A 15,988-nucleotide genomic window follows, 5' to 3' on the forward strand; every position below is an offset into this window, starting at 1 on the left:
ATTTACACCGATCACAAGAACCTCTCCTATCTCCAGTCTGCCCAACGGCTGAATCCTCGCCAGGCCAGGTGGTCTCTGTTCTTTGCCCGATTTAATTTTGAAATTCACTTTCGGCCTGCCGATAAGAACATTAGGGCCGATGCTCTCTCTCGTTCCTCGGATGCCTCGGAAGTTGAACTCTCTCCGCAACACATCATTCCTCCTGACTGCCTGATTTCCACTTCTCCAGCCTCCATCAGGCAAACTCCTCCAGGAAAGACCTTCGTCTCTCCACGCCAACGCCTCGGAATCCTCAAATGGGGTCACTCCTCCCATCTCGCAGGTCATGCAGGCATCAAGAAATCTGTGCAACTCATCTCTCGCTTCTATTGGTGGCCGACTCTGGAGACGGATGTCGTGGACTTTGTGCGAGCCTGCACTGTCTGTGCCCGGGATAAGACTCCTCGCCAGAAGCCCGCTGGTTTTCTTCATCCTCTGCCTGTTCCCGAACAGCCTTGGTCTCTGATTGGTATGGATTTTATTACAGACCTACCCCCATCCCGTGGCAACACTGTTGTTTGGGTGGTCGTTGATCGATTCTCCAAGATGGCACATTTCATCCCTCTTCCTGGTCTTCCTTCAGCGCCTCAGTTGGCTAAACAATTTTTTGTACACATTTTTCGTCTTCACGGGTTGCCCACACAGATAGTCTCGGATAGAGGCGTCCAATTCGTGTCAAAATTCTGGAGGGCTCTCTGTAAACAACTCAAGATTAAATTAAACTTTTCTTCTGCATATCATCCTCAATCCAATGGACAAGTAGAAAGAATTAACCAGGTCTTGGGTGATTATTTACGACATTTTGTTTCCTCCCGCCAGGATGATTGGGCAGATCTTCTACCATGGGCCGAATTCTCGTATAACTTTAGAGTCTCTGAATCTTCCTCCAAATCCCCATTTTTCGTGGTGTACGGCCGTCACCCTCTTCCCCCCCTCCCTACTCCCTTGCCCTCTGGTTTGCCCGCTGTAGATGAAGTGACTCGTGATCTTTCCACCATATGGAAAGAGACCCAAGATTCTCTTTTACAGGCTTCATCTCGCATGAAAAAGTTTGCCGATAAGAAAAGAAGAGCTCCCCCCATTTTTGCTCCCGGAGACAAGGTATGGCTCTCCGCTAAATATGTCCGCTTTCGTGTCCCCAGTTACAAACTGGGTCCACGCTATCTTGGTCCTTTCAAAGTCTTGTGCCAAATTAATCCTGTCTCTTACAAACTTCTTCTTCCTCCTTCTCTCCGTATTCCTAATGCCTTTCATGTCTCTCTTCTTAAACCACTCATCATGAACCGTTTCTCTCCCAAAATAGTTTCTCCCACTCCTGTCTCCGGTTCTTCTGACGTCTTCTCAGTGAAAGAGATACTGGCCTCCAAGACGGTCAGAGGAAAAAGGTTCTTTTTGGTGGATTGGGAGGGCTGTGGACCTGAAGAGAGATCCTGGGAACCTGAGGACAACATCCTAGACAAAAGTCTGCTCCTCAGGTTCTCAGGCTCTAAGAAGAGGGGGAGACCCAAGGGGGGGGGTACTGTTACGCCGAGCGCTCCGGGTCCCCGCTCCTCCCCGGAGCGCTCGCTTCTCTCTCGCTACCGCAGCGCTCCGGGCAGCTCCACTGACCCGGTGCGCTGTGATACCGTCTCCAGCCGGGATGCGATTCGCGATGCGGGTAGCGCCCGCTCTCGATGCGCATCCCGGCTCCCGTACCTGACTCGCTCTCCGTCTGTCCTGTCCCGGCGCGCGCGGCCCCGCTCCCTAGGGCGCGCGCGCGCCGGGTCTCTGCGATTTAAAGGGCCACTGCGCCGCTGATTGGCGCAGTGGTTCCAATTAGTGTGTTCACCTGTGCACTCCCTATTTATACCTCACTTCCCCTTCACTCCCTCGCCGGATCTTGTTGCCATTGTGCCAGTGAAAGCGTTTCCTTGTGTGTTCCTAGCCTGTGTTCCAGACCTCCTGCCGTTGCCCCCGACTACGATCCTTGCTGCCTGCCCCGACCTTCTGCTACGTCCGACCTTGCTTCTGTCTACTCCCTTGTACCGCGCCTATCTTCAGCAGTCAGAGAGGTTGAGCCGTTGCTAGTGGATACGACCTGGTCACTACCGCCGCAGCAAGACCATCCCGCTTTGCGGCGGGCTCTGGTGAAAACCAGTAGTGACTTAGAACCGATCCACTAGCACGGTCCACGCCAATCCCTCTCTGGCACAGAGGATCCACTACCTGCCAGCCGGCATCGTGACACAAATTTTCTTAGTGGGAATACAGTGACCCCTCGACCTACGATGGCCCCGACATACGATCATTTCAACATGCGATGGCCTCTCTGAGGCGGATGCCGGGGAAGCAGAGGCCTTACCTTACGCGTCGGGGACGCGGCGACAGCGATGGACGGTGACATCCCGGACCAGGTGAGTACAACTTCCTATACCAGTGGTCTACAACCTGCGGACCTCCAGATATTGCAAAACTACAACACCCAGCATGCCCGGACAGCCAACGGCTGTCCGGGCATGCTGGGTGTTGTAGTTTTGCAACATCTGGAGGTCCGCAGGTTGTAGACCACTGTCCTATACTTTACATTGCACGGATCCCTCAACATGCAATGGTTTCAAGAAACGATGGTCCGTTTGGAATGGATTACCATCGTATGTTGAGGGACCACTGTACCCCTTTATTGTTACGTTTCTGTCTGATGTTCTCACCCATATTTAATTACTGACTGTAAAGAGATCACCTGTTCTGGATGTTTTCCCAGAATGTTCTCTGAGAAAGTTTTTCTGAGCTGTTTTTGCAATCCTTTTCAGACATCTACATTTTAAAGCCTGTTTATACTTGCAAAACAATTTTAAAAGCTTTCATAGTTTTGTTACATTAAACCTTAAGAAAGTTGACAAGGGGATTCAATAGTTCTTACTGCTGTTGCTTAGGTCCTAGGAGCTAATTTGCATTAATGGTAAACGTCTACTACTTTTTAAAATCTATTTCAGCGGGCATAGTTTCTCAATACTCACACATGGACTTCATTTCCCTAACTTCGCTGGTCACTGACAGCAGAGCACCTATTTGTGAGCCCTTCTACTCTCTATCATGACAATATGGTTTTGACACAAAGGAAATATAGGGCACACAATTAGTGGTAGAGAAAAATGGACTGAATTTTACAGTACAGAGTACACTGGTGTACAAAGTGCTATGTAAGCAAAGAGAAAACAAATAGTTACAGACAGTTATGAGGATCATAGAATGGAGGGCTGTATCCCAAAAACAAAACTGGTCTAACCATTAACCTGCTAATAATGATGATGATAAGTTGCCAGAATAAAGGCATGGGGAAGACAAATATGACAATAAGGAGACAGCACTGTGTATGCAGTAAAAACACAAGTATTTTCATAAGGAACAGTTGCCAAGGACATTAGGGCTCATTCACATTAACGTCTGTCCCCATTAATTCATGCCCATTCTCAAATCCGTTCTTGCCTTTTGCAAACAGCTTGCAAATGACTGTTGATGTCAATGGGATTTTTTTTACAGTCCTTGCTACTAAATGGCATCCCTTTGCATCAGTTTGCATTCGTTAGTTTCACATCTGGGCAGGGAAGGAGTGCAGCCCTGATCTCACCCACTCCCTCTAACCCTGCCTACTTGCCTATCCGCTCTAAACAGAAATTCGACAACCACGGTGCAGGTCCCTTCCTAAGTAAGTGATGGAAGTCACCGTCAACAAATTAAACTACAAAAACAGACTCAGGTCGGGAAAACATTAGGAGGCACACAAACTAACAGAAATTAATCTAAACAGACACACACAAAAAGTTCACTAGCCGAGTCGGTATCAGGAAAAGTCGAGGTACAAAGTCGCAAATACAGGAGAAGGGTCAAGAAGCCAAGCCGAGATCAAATATTAAGATAACTGGAATAACAGAATATAATGATAGCTACAGGAGAAGAACTATTTCACAGGCAAACCTGGATGTGAAAGGCTTCTTTATATACACCTTGTATCAGGCAAGAGGACTCTGATAGGCAGATGCTAATCACTCCCAGAAACAGAGGGGTGTAGTAGTAGCAACAAAACCAAAACAAAAGAAGCTTCAGAGCAGATTAACACTACGGGTTCTGACAGTTAGTAGTATGGTCTGTTTAGGAAGCAGTGATGGATGAAAATCGGGATGGGGACAACAGCCGTGTGAACCTAGCCTTACAGGTAGTAAAATTAAAGAGAGAAGCCTTATTCTTGAGTCGGGCTATATTAATAGGATATTATATGGTGCACACCAAAGTGAGACAACCTCTTCTTCCTTCATAAAGAGAAGGATACTCTACTCCAGGGCCAGACTGGCAATCAGACACATGGGGCATTTGCCCGGTTGGCGTGGACATCAATGGGCTGGCTTGTCTGCCTTTCCAAATATCCTGTAGCTGCAGCCAACAGTCGCTACTTTAAGAGCTGTGGCCACCATTTGGCGCTTTAAAGGACATCTTCAGCAAAAGACAAATTATGCCTCATCCACAGAATAGGGGATAAGTGTCTGATCGCGGGGGTTTGCAGCGTGACACGTGGAAGACATGCCTCCTTCATGTATCTCTATGGGAGAGGCGGGGAGGCAGTGTTCGTGTCTCCCCACCTCTCCCATAGAACTGTATGGGGAAGGGGCGTACCGTCAACCTCAGAGAGGGGGCCCATTTGGGAGATCATGGGGGGTCCCAGTGGTAGGACCCCCCGCAATCAGACACTTATCACTTATCCTGTGAATAGAGGATAAGTTGTCTTTTGCTGCAGATGTCCTTTAAGAGCTGCTTTGGGCAGTCTCCACCTTAAGAGCTGTGGCCAGATATCTCTTTAAGAGCTGTGTCACGCAGGCACACTCCTCTGTACACTGTCCGTACGTTGGCCATGGAGGAGCAGAGCTGAGAAGTGGACAAACAACGCTATCACTGGTAATCTGCAGACCACTGCACTGCCTTTGTACTGGGGGCATAGGAGTCTGGAAGGGGGGAACAGAGGAGTCTGAGGAGAGGGGGGAACATAGGGATCTGGAGAAGGTAGCAGAGGAGTCCAAAGCAGTGGGACAGAGGGGTCTGGAGGAGGGAGCAGAGGGGTCTGAAGGATAGGGACAGAGGGATTTGAGGGGCATAAGAGTCTGGAGGAGGGGGAGGACAGAACAGTCTGGGGAGGGCATAATGGTCTGGAGGAGGGGGACAGAAGTCTGGTGGGCATAGGAGACTTGAGCAGGGGGACAAATGGCTATGGGGCTTAGGTGTTTGTAGGAGTTGGACAGAGGGGTCTAGGGGGCATAGGGGTCCGGAGAAGAGGGATAGATGGGTCTGGCAGGCAGAAGGGTCTGAAGTAGGGGGACAGAGGCATCTGGAGGAGGGGGATAGAATGGTCTGAGCAGGCAAAGGGATCTAGAGGAGGAGGACAGATGGGCCTGGGGGGTCATAGGGTCTGAAGGAGGAGACAGATTAGTCTGGGGCATAGAGGTCTGGAGGAGGAGGACAGGGGTCTTGGAGGGATGTAGGGGTCTGGGGTGGCATAGATGCGAGCTTTGTAGCTTTGCAACAGCTGGAGAGCCGCTTAAAATTAGGTGATTGAGTCATGGAAGTTATATTTACATACTTTTGGGTCTTAATAATAGTAATAATATACTTGGGAGTCATGGTAGCTAAATGTACGTACATTCGTTTTTTTTTTTACCACAGGTAGCCCCATTCAACTATGGACACAATTACTCCAGTTTTACGTGACTCGAATCTATATCGATATCAAGGATTTTGCTTTTTTAAGGAACTAATGCCACCAGAGTACATAGACTCTCTACAGAATTTTAAAATAAAAGAGGACGATGTGTTCATGATTACATACCCCAAATCAGGTAAGTTAAATTGAATTTTCTTTCATTAAACTAGGTTATTTGATGGTGTCCATAGGGTAATATTCAAATGGAAGGAACAGCACGCCTGTGCTTCAAGAAACAGCAACTCTTCTCTGCTCCCCATCTGTCTCCAGGTTGTGTGTGGTATTACAACTTAGCTCCATTGACTTCAATGGAATGGAGCTGCAGAACCACACCCAACCCAGAGACAGACGGGGAGCGGTTTTTCAAAGAAATAAGCTTTGTTTTTTTATTTCTGAATAACCCTTTTAAAAGCTGCCTTAGTATTTGATAGTAACAGTAATGGATCCTATTAGACTAATTTCAAATTATGTCAGCCAAATGTATAATGACATTTGACCTCTGTTTGTATGGTATATGTCAGGGTTTGCTGGATAGAATTGTGAAGTTTGCTGTACAATAGATATATACCACAAGATGAACATTTTTGACATGGGTACCTATTTATGATGGATGACACTGAGCAACATCTGTCATAGTTATTTGTCCAGGGTACACATCTGGAAACACTTACTGTATGTGTTTATCTAAGCTATTTCCAATGGATTTGAGGAAGCACAAAATATTGTAAAAATGGGCTGTCCCTCTGTTTCTTATAAAGTCAACATCTCCTGTGCATTGCGTGTGGTATTGATATTTGAGGTAGATATGCAGCAGCTCCTATAAGACCCTCCTTTTCTACTTATCCTTCCATTTGGCTCTTTTTTTAAATACATCTCCAGCTAGTGGTATAAGCCATCCATGGCAGACTTCAGCTGCGCTTTGATGTATCACTAGCAGTGTTTACACGTAGCAGTACCTTCTTCTTTGTGGGCAGAGGCTGCATTTGTGTGGTTGGGTTGGCAGCTGTCCATCAAACTAACAGGAAGCTATCTAAGGTGTATGGTCACCTTTTGGATTGCTGTTTTTTGCATTGCATTATGCAGTTTGCCCTCTAAGCTCACTCTATTTGAGGATTTGGAATTCTGTATAAGAAATAAATAAATGACATTTTGAACCTGTTTCAAAATTCGTTGTTCATTTTGACAAGTCAACATTGCTATGTAATTACATGTATGTGTCTTTTGCAATCTCTTCCTGACACATTAAAGGGGTATTCCAGGAATTTTTTCTCACAATTCTTCTGTGATTTTCACCCTACTATTTATTTTTACCAGCATACAAAATGACTGTTGTCTCGGATTTTTCCCAGCTTGCAATGCGGCCGAGACCTGACTCACTAGTCAGCTGATGACAGGGAACCTGTCTGCTTCAATGGATGGAGGGATCAATCTGCAACTAATGCAACAGCCGTAGGGACCCTTATTGAAAACCACAGGTCTTTTGTTTCAATGGGTGGGGTGGCTCATGTGTGAGAGGGAGGAAAATGGCATTGTGGGATTTGTAGTCAAGAAAACATAAGTCAAACAGGAAATACAAGTTCACACAAAGCTAGCAACAGTGTTATGGAAATCTCGTGATAGAGCCATTTAGCCCCAAGACAAGCACAGATCCTTCCTAAGCATGTCCATTACTACCTGCCAGGTATGTACTAAAATCACCTTATGGTGGATAACCCCTTTAAGGAAATATTGAATAAAAAAAGTTATGAACATTTTTTGTTGGAATATTTTTAAAAAATATATTTATTTTTACCAACCAATGACATAACTTTACATCATTACACGGTTAAAGGGGTACTCCGGTGGAAAACTATTTTTTTTTAATCAACTGGTGCCAGAAAGTTAAACAGATTTGTAAATTACTTGTATTAAAAAAAATCTTAACCCTTCTAGTACTTATCAGCTGCTGTATACTGCAGAAAAGAAATTAAAAAAGAAAATAACTTCCTGTGGAGCATACAGCAGCCGATAAGAACAAGAAAGATTTCGATTTTTAAATAGAAATAATTTACAAATCTGTTTAATTTTCTGGCACAAGTTAATTCTAAAAAAAATAGTTTCCCAACAGAGTACCTCTTTAAGGGGATATGGAGAGGGCTTTGGAGACGAGCTCCAGTAACTGTTGGCTGTTCTTAGCTGTTCTAGCCATGGCAAGTAAGCATCATTGATCAAGCCCTGATGCAGAATATTGAAACTTTCAGTTGCTACTGTGGCTAACAGTGGCATCTAGATGGTCAAAAGCTGTGTGAGGGGACTGTGCAGGATCTGATTAACTCTCCTATAATAATGGACTGCCAAAATGGGGTTTCATCACAGACCAAGGCCCACCAAAGGCCTCCAAGGCTGCAATGACAGGTTTACTTTTGGGGCCTGCCATGAGCAATCTGTATTAGCAAATTGCTAATCGGGTAGTTCATTGTAATACATATGTCCAGTGAACTGTTTAAGAAATCAAGCAATTACATAATAAAGTTTCCTAGGGGGAACCCTATAGATACATTTCCAGTTCTGGATATCATACATAGGATGCTCCAGTCTTTGCTGGTGGTTGTGCAGATTTTTTCAAAATGCAGTGGAGGTAAATAGAAGACATGTGTGGAAATACTACTATGGCTGAGAAAGGCAGGGCAGGCACCAATGCTGTGATGTCAGGGGTTAACGACACAGCGTGGGGAGTGGTACAGCGCAGAGGTTATGAATGAATATACTTCAGGGGGTGCCAATCAAATGTCCAGAAATTTATATGCAGTATGCAAGTAGAGAAAAAGTAGATTGCACTCACCCAATTGTGAAGTTAAAACGTCCTCTTTATTAGAACATCGTTAAAACATGCCGAGGGAGAGGGTAGAGAGATGCAGTCAGTGTAAGCTTAAGCTTACCAATCCTCTACCAATACTGCATGTGTGGAAATAGTTCTAGTGTTGTAGTAGTTATGTAACAGATAAAAAGTCCTTCATTACAGTAGTTTTAAGTAGATATCTAAAGGAAACAGGTATACATGTGTCACGTGGCCTTTAATCAACTTCAATGGTTAATGAACTCTGTTTCTTTTTTTTTTTTAACAGGAACTATTTGGACACAACATATTCTAAGTTTAATATACAGTGAAGGGTACAGAAATGGAACAGAACAAATAGAAACTTCTGAAAGAATTCCATGGATTGAATTTCAATTTCTCCATAAAAATGACCATAACAGTCGTCCCTCTCCTCGTTTGTTTGCATCCCATTTGTCATCTAGGTTTGTACCACAGGGTCTGAAAAATAGGAAGGCAAAGGTAATGGATATTATGTAAATAATATAGATTAATAGATAGATAGGTAGATGGATAGTTGAAAGTTCCTAAATAATCTCTATACAGGACCAGTATTCATTAAACTACATTACATGTTACATATAGAAAGTTTATATTTTTGACATCTAGCTTTTTTTCTAAACCCTAAATGAAAATACAATGATGAAGGTTATTTCTGGACTTGTGAACATTAATTTCACCTTCTGTATTAGATTTGACATGTCCTACTGGTTTGGGGTCACTGCTAAGGGCAGATTATCCATATAGGTAGGGACAGTGGTTGGGGTAAATGCAGGGTGGCACTGTTCCCTATCTTACTGTTCTCTATTCTACTATTTTCTGTGTGGGAAACCACAGCAAAGTATACTTTCCTCTACAGGGACAGAAAAAGGTATACCTATGGGTTTTTTTTTTTTGGCCCATGAATGCCAAAATTGTACTCTTATGGAATACATTGTGTGCATAGAGCCCTATGGACCTTCAGCTGTGCCAAAAAGCTTACCCAATGCATATACAAAATGTCACAAATTCCTTAAACCTAGTAAGCTTGTGACATAATGGGGGTGATAGGATTATATAAAAACCACTATTTGTTTGCTTTAGGCCAGAAATAATGAAAAAAAAATCCTGCCTATATCACCCCCTTTTACAACTTAATATTGCTGGACCACTCGCCACAGCAGACAGGACACCACCAATTCAATCTGGATATACTACAATTTACTAATATAGTTTACTATGCTGAAGTAGCGTAACCCCTTAATTTTTGCACTTTCGCTTTTTTCTCCTCACCTTCTAAAATCATAAAGCTTTACATTTTCCACCTACAAACTCATATGAAGGCTTGTTTTTTCACCCAACTAATTTTACTTTGTAATGACATCAATAATTTTACCACAAAATCTAGGGTGAAACCAGAAAAAAATATTTGTGGGGCTAAATAAAAAAAAACTGCATTTTGTAACTTTTGGGGGCTTTTGTTTCTAGGCAGCGCACTTTTCGGTAACATAACACCTTGACTTTATTTTGTAGATCCATACAATTAAAATGATAGCCAATTTATATAGGTTTGATTATGTTTTTTTTGTTAAAAAATTATAACTTTATGCACGAAAATTTGCAGGTTTAAAATTTCCTCTCCTGACCCCTATAACTTCTTTTATTTTTCCATATATGGGCCTAAATGAGGGCTAATTTTTTCCCCATTATCTGAAGTTTTTATTGGTACCATTTTTGTTTTGATGGTACTTTTTGATAGTTTTTTTTTTATAAATTTCTTTATAGTATACAAAGGGACCAAAAATACAAATTTTTGACTTTGATATTTTTTTTACGTATACGCCATTGACCTTGCGGTTTAATTAACAATATATTTTTATAGTTCGGACATTTACGCACGCATCGATACCACATGTTATTTTTATTATGTTTTCATATTTTTTTATATGGAATTTGGGAAAAGGGGGTGTTTTAAACTTTTAAGGAAGGGGTTAATGTGTTTTTTTTTTTTGTATTTTTTTAACTTTCATTTAACTTTTTTTTTTACAATTTATTATTCCCCTTAGGGGACTTTTAGGAGGAATCATTAGATTACTCATACAGATCAATATAGTTCCATGGAACTACATTGATCTGTGTGCTCTGCACTTAATTGATAAAGCCTGGTTCAGCCAGTTCAGAACTTTTTAGGGTTTCTTGATATGCCCTTTTATTCCCATGATATCTAGGTTTGTAGTTTAAGTCAGGAAATCAGTCAGATACATGTGAACTTTAGTCAGTCAGATAGAATTTCATTCCCATCTGACTGATTCCCTTAATTGTCAGACAATCTACAAACCCTCATCTCTCAGGAAAGGAAAGAAATGTGAAGAAACTGTAAAAAGGCATGTGATCAACGTAAAATCGAAATTTTTATGGGTCCTAAGTCTAATTTGTCCACCATGATAGCTCTCTAAAGTGCATAAAATACCAGTAAACATTGTACAATATAGACCACTCCACACATACCCCAAAAATAAATTTAAGAAACATTGTAATATATATTATCAGAGAAGATGCTTAGGTTTCTTCCTTTCACCCCTACTGCTAAAATTTCTTTCACATGAAAAAATATACAACTTAATTCTGCTTAATTCTGTTGAGTGTTTACAATACAAAAACACCTCACTGAGAGATGATATTACATTCTGCCAATACAATTTTATGGAGAGGGGACAGGTGAGGAGTCAGATGAGAAGGGGAGTGAGTTTAAAGAACAGAGGCAAAGAAACATGTAGACAGAGACACAACCATCTGCAGCACTTCACTTCTTCCTCCCTGGTTGACATCGTGAAGAGGGGGAGGGAGTGACTAAAACTTAGCTTTTAATATAATATCATTAAAAGAACATATACAATTGTGAATGTAGTATGGGGTAGAACTGATCATGTCTCCCCAACAAAGACGCAATTAATAGTTTCTACACACTGTTAAATAAACCAGAGTGTTTAAGATCTTTTTTCTGTCAGTGGTTATCCCCACCTCCGACGCGTTTCGGTCACCATCTATGACCTCCTCAGGGACAAATTGGGATACTCTAATATCATATGAACCCTCCTTAAGCAGTCCAATCATCAACCACAAAAACCAAGAGGGGACAAACACTCATAGCAAGGGGTAGTGATACAGTGCCACCCCTTGATAATTAAGAACTGCCACTGTTTTCCCTATATACAGGGGTAGATGACAGTGGACACAGTAGCTCCTCGGATCCTGTTGATCCTTGCAATAAAGCACATGAAAACACAGAATACCATCAGGTATAGTCTAATAATCTTGCTCCAACCTGAAAGGAAAGCTGCTGTGTTACTCACAGTTAGGCGTCCTTATACGATCTCCATGTGCGTACCCGCAGGTTGCGGGGAGGCGTCCGGTCCTGTCGGCTGCTTAGCGCACATGGAGAGACGTTGCGGCGTTTCATCTTAAATTCCGTGCCCGAGTGGAAGGGGAGGCGGCGCCTGAGTGACGCAGTTTCCAGCTAACGCCGCCAGCCGGGAGGAGCGTAACCGCTCTGTATTAAACAGCGGTTGCCAGGAAACCAAGTTAACCCCCTCACGTCTGGGCACTGGCATAGTCATGAGCCACTCAAGAATAGTGGCTAATGCACTGATAGGTTTATTGGCTAGCTGTTTCTGCAGCAATGTAGTATAAGCGGTTTCAGGTATATGACAGCTGGGTATGTGTAAAACAGTATAGTCAAAAGGTTAACAGTATTTAGATAGTAGACTAAAAGATTATTATACATGCATGTATGGGGGGAAGGTACGAGTACTGTCCACACCCATTTTCTGTGGGACCAGTTAAGACCAGGTAGGCGGAAGGGCACAGGCGATGGACCATCTAGGAAAGAACAAAAATCGTGACTGGAGCTAAAAATGGCACTAGTATGATACAGTGACATATATAGGGGAGTGGTCGCCTCCTAGTATTTAAAAAGGGGGGTAGAAAGCGGGGGCCTAAGGAGCCTGGCACTTAACCTAGATGGACCCTACACTTGTCCCTAATCCTAGGCGGGGTGGCCGCCCTAATAAGGGCGGTCCCGCACTGGAACCTATTCTATTGCTCCCTAGTATTCCCTAATATGAAGGGGATAGGCTATATCATGGGTTCACTACAACCCCCCACTCTCTACCTAACTATATATCCCCTATGTCATATTCCCCTGTCACTGTGTCTCAATATAGCTGGTAAAGCAGAGTATCTCATTCATGCCATGCGGGGTAATGGTATCAAGTGTATAAAACCAACGCGTTTCACGCTGTAGTAGCAGCCTGTCCAGATCCCCACCATGCACAGATGGATGCATGTTTTCAACACCATAAAAATGCAATAGTCTTATGTCCCCACCATGGGCTTCGTTGATATGTCTCGAGATGGCTGTGTCTCTCTTATTTCTCACGTTCAAGAACTCGTTTTCGAAGCTCGCGGATCATCTTCCCCACATATTTTTGACCACAGGAGCAGTCGGCTATATAGATAACTGCCTTGGTACTGCAATTGATGAAGCTTTTGATTTTATATACCCGGTTGGATCTAGGTAATAGTATCTGCTGGGTTTTCCTCATATATGTACAAGCCCGACAATGGCCGCAGGCATATGAGCCAACAGGTGCATTTCCGTTCAGCCATGTGGGGGTTGGGGGAATTGGTGAGAGGTGACTATGAGTAACCATGTCAGCTATACTTTTACCCTTACGGTAAGTGATTTGTGGGTATTCTCCTATTAGAGTTCGCAGATCTTCATCCATAAGCAGAATGCTCCAATGGCGCTGTATAATATCTCTGATTAGTCCAGACATATTATCGAAGGTACCAATGATCCTGCATAACTTAGATTCCTCTACATGTTGTTTAGGGGTAAGTAGTTGTTCTCTAGGAATGTCTTTAGCTGACATGTATGCCGTGGCTAATACATGGTCGGGATAGCCCCTATCACGAAATCTCCCCTCAGGTCCCGTGCCTGTGCCTCAAAGTCCACCTCCTGTGAACAGTTCCTCCTGAGGCGGAGATATTGCCACTTGGGGATCTCCCTTTTCAGGGGGCCCGGGTGGCAACTCTCCTACCTCAGGAGGCTGTAGCTGTGGCCTTTCTATATACTGATGTATGAAGGCCTCCCTCTCCACTTTTAGTGATAGAAAGTCTATCGTGCAAATATCCACCGTGTAGGTGAAAGTCAGCCCAATGTCATTCGTGTTAATGGACTCCATGAATTCCTTAAATTGTGTTACAGATCCTGTCCACAGGACAAAGACATCATCTATATATCTGACCCACAAGGGTACCAGATCACTGAGCCATTCTCTCTCCTCGACAAACGCTATTGTTGCCTCCCACCAGCCTAAATACAAGTTAGCATAAGTAGGCGCACAGGGACTGCCCATGGCAGTCCCTTTTAACTGGTGGTAATAACGTCCGTCGAAGAGAAAGTAGTTATGGCTCAGGATAAACTCCATCAGGGTAAGAATAAACCTATTATGATTTTGCATATAGGTAGGGCGTGTGGATAGATAATAGTTGACTGCTATGAGGCCTTTTTCATGTGGGATAGACGTGTAGAGTGCCTCGACATCAATCCCTCCCAAAAGTGTGTTTGTATCTACCTCAATCCCGTCTAATTTTGACAGGAGATCCATGGTATCCCTCATAAAAGAGGGAAGGCATGTAACAAAATGTCTTAAGACCTTGTCCACATATACCTCCACGTTTTGAGATATGCTTCCAATGCCCGATACTATTGGGCATCCTTTTAAAGGAATAATACCTTTATGAATTTTTGGAAGGGCATAAAACGTGGGGGTGATGGGAGCAGTTGGATACAAAAAATCTAATTATTTGTCATTAATCAGTTTATTGTTCTTGGCCTCTTGGAGTATATTAGCAAGTGTCTCTTTGTATCTTAGAGTGGGATCATGTGTCAATATCTCATAAGATTCTCTATCACTGAGGATCCTATGACACTTTTTTTGTATTGTTCCCTCTCCAGGACTACTATGTTCCCTCCTTTGTCTGAAGGTTTTATGACGAGCCTATGATTATTTTCCCACTCCTTGATCGCTCGTCTTTCTATATGGGACATGTTATTACGGAGGGAGTGCTCCTGGAGTGTAAGGTTACTCAGATCCCTAGTAACTAGTTCCCGAAAAATCTCAATACATTAGATATCATTTGTTGGTGGTTGGGCCTTGCTCTTTAATTTTAGATCCATAAAGGGACCCTCACCCCTGTCTCTCTCACCAGCATCCAATAAATCAGTTAGATCTCTCAGAGTGGCCAATTCATTTGATGTAATTCCCAGGTCCGAGCATTTCTTTTGTTCGATATTTTTAAAGAATTTATGCCAACTCAACTTCCTTGAGAATAAATGAATATTTTTTGTCCATAAAAATGGGTCATATTGGACTGTGGGAACAAATGAAAGGCCTCTACTGAGGGCATTAATCTGAGTTTCGGTCAAGGGAATATCTGAGAGGTTTAGAATCTGAGGGGTATTTCTAGATGAAGCTACTGTTTTCCCCTGCCTGCCATGGGGTGAAGTAGGTATGGATTCTCCCCATCTAAAAAAGAGGATGAAGAGGAAGAGGCTGGGTATGTAGAGTCTGATGTTATAGGGGTATTTCCACATCTTTGTGGTTGGTTCCACAGAGCGTCCTCTTCCTCTTCCCCTCTCCCCTTTACCCCTCTTACAGTCAGAGAAATCGGTCTCGGAGGAGGAGGGCTCAGTTTCTGTATCCTTAGGGGGGGGTAACCTATCAAAAAGAGAGGCTTTGTTATCACGGAATTCCTGAAGGTCTCTTACGAACTGTATATGTTTAAGTTCTTTGAGGTGATAGCAAAATCTTTCTAAGGTGCTCTGCAATTGGGTTTCTTTTATCGCAAATTCTGGGTCACCCTTGAATTTGGCCGTCACCTCCTGTTGTTCTTTCAATTTTCTCCCTGAGACCTCCAGATTCCCTTTTTCTTCCTCCAACAATATTTGGAGGAACTTGACTGAGCAAGTCGTGGCCTCCTCCTCTCACCTTTTAATTACGTCTGATGGACGCAATCTTGTTGCGGGTAAGATGGATATCCGCAACCCTCGTGGAACAATTTTGTTCTTTATATATGACTCGAAACTTTGAATTTCCCAAAAGCTTGAAATATATGCTTTATGGCAATGGGTCAACTCTTTGAATGCTGCTTTGAGAGACAGTGTGTATTTAGCCTGGATGAACGTTTTATCTGAGAAGACATCCCTCGCTGTTACGCCGAGCGATCCGGGTCCCCGCTCCTCCCCGGAGCGCTCGCAACATCCTCGCTACTGCAGCGCCCCGGTCAGATCTACTGACCGGGTGCGCTGCGATACCTCCCCCAGC

At 43.4% G+C, this 15,988-nt stretch overlaps 1 protein-coding gene across 2 annotated transcripts in view; it reads left to right on the plus strand.

The window, feature by feature from the left end:
* The window catches only part of LOC130362246 (amine sulfotransferase-like), a 54,406-nt gene that overhangs the window by 12,190 nt on the left and 26,228 nt on the right, over nt 1-15,988 (plus strand). For both annotated transcript variants that reach the window (XM_056566413.1, XM_056566412.1), the window contains exons 2-3: nt 5,728-5,900; nt 8,869-9,080. In XM_056566413.1, the coding sequence (XP_056422388.1) occupies nt 5,744-5,900; nt 8,869-9,080 (369 nt within the window). In that variant the 5' untranslated portion in view covers nt 5,728-5,743. The remainder of the gene's footprint in view (nt 1-5,727; nt 5,901-8,868; nt 9,081-15,988) is intronic.

Source organism: Hyla sarda, chromosome 3 (assembly GCF_029499605.1).
Source record: "Hyla sarda isolate aHylSar1 chromosome 3, aHylSar1.hap1, whole genome shotgun sequence".
Classification (NCBI taxonomy): domain Eukaryota; kingdom Metazoa; phylum Chordata; class Amphibia; order Anura; family Hylidae; genus Hyla; species Hyla sarda.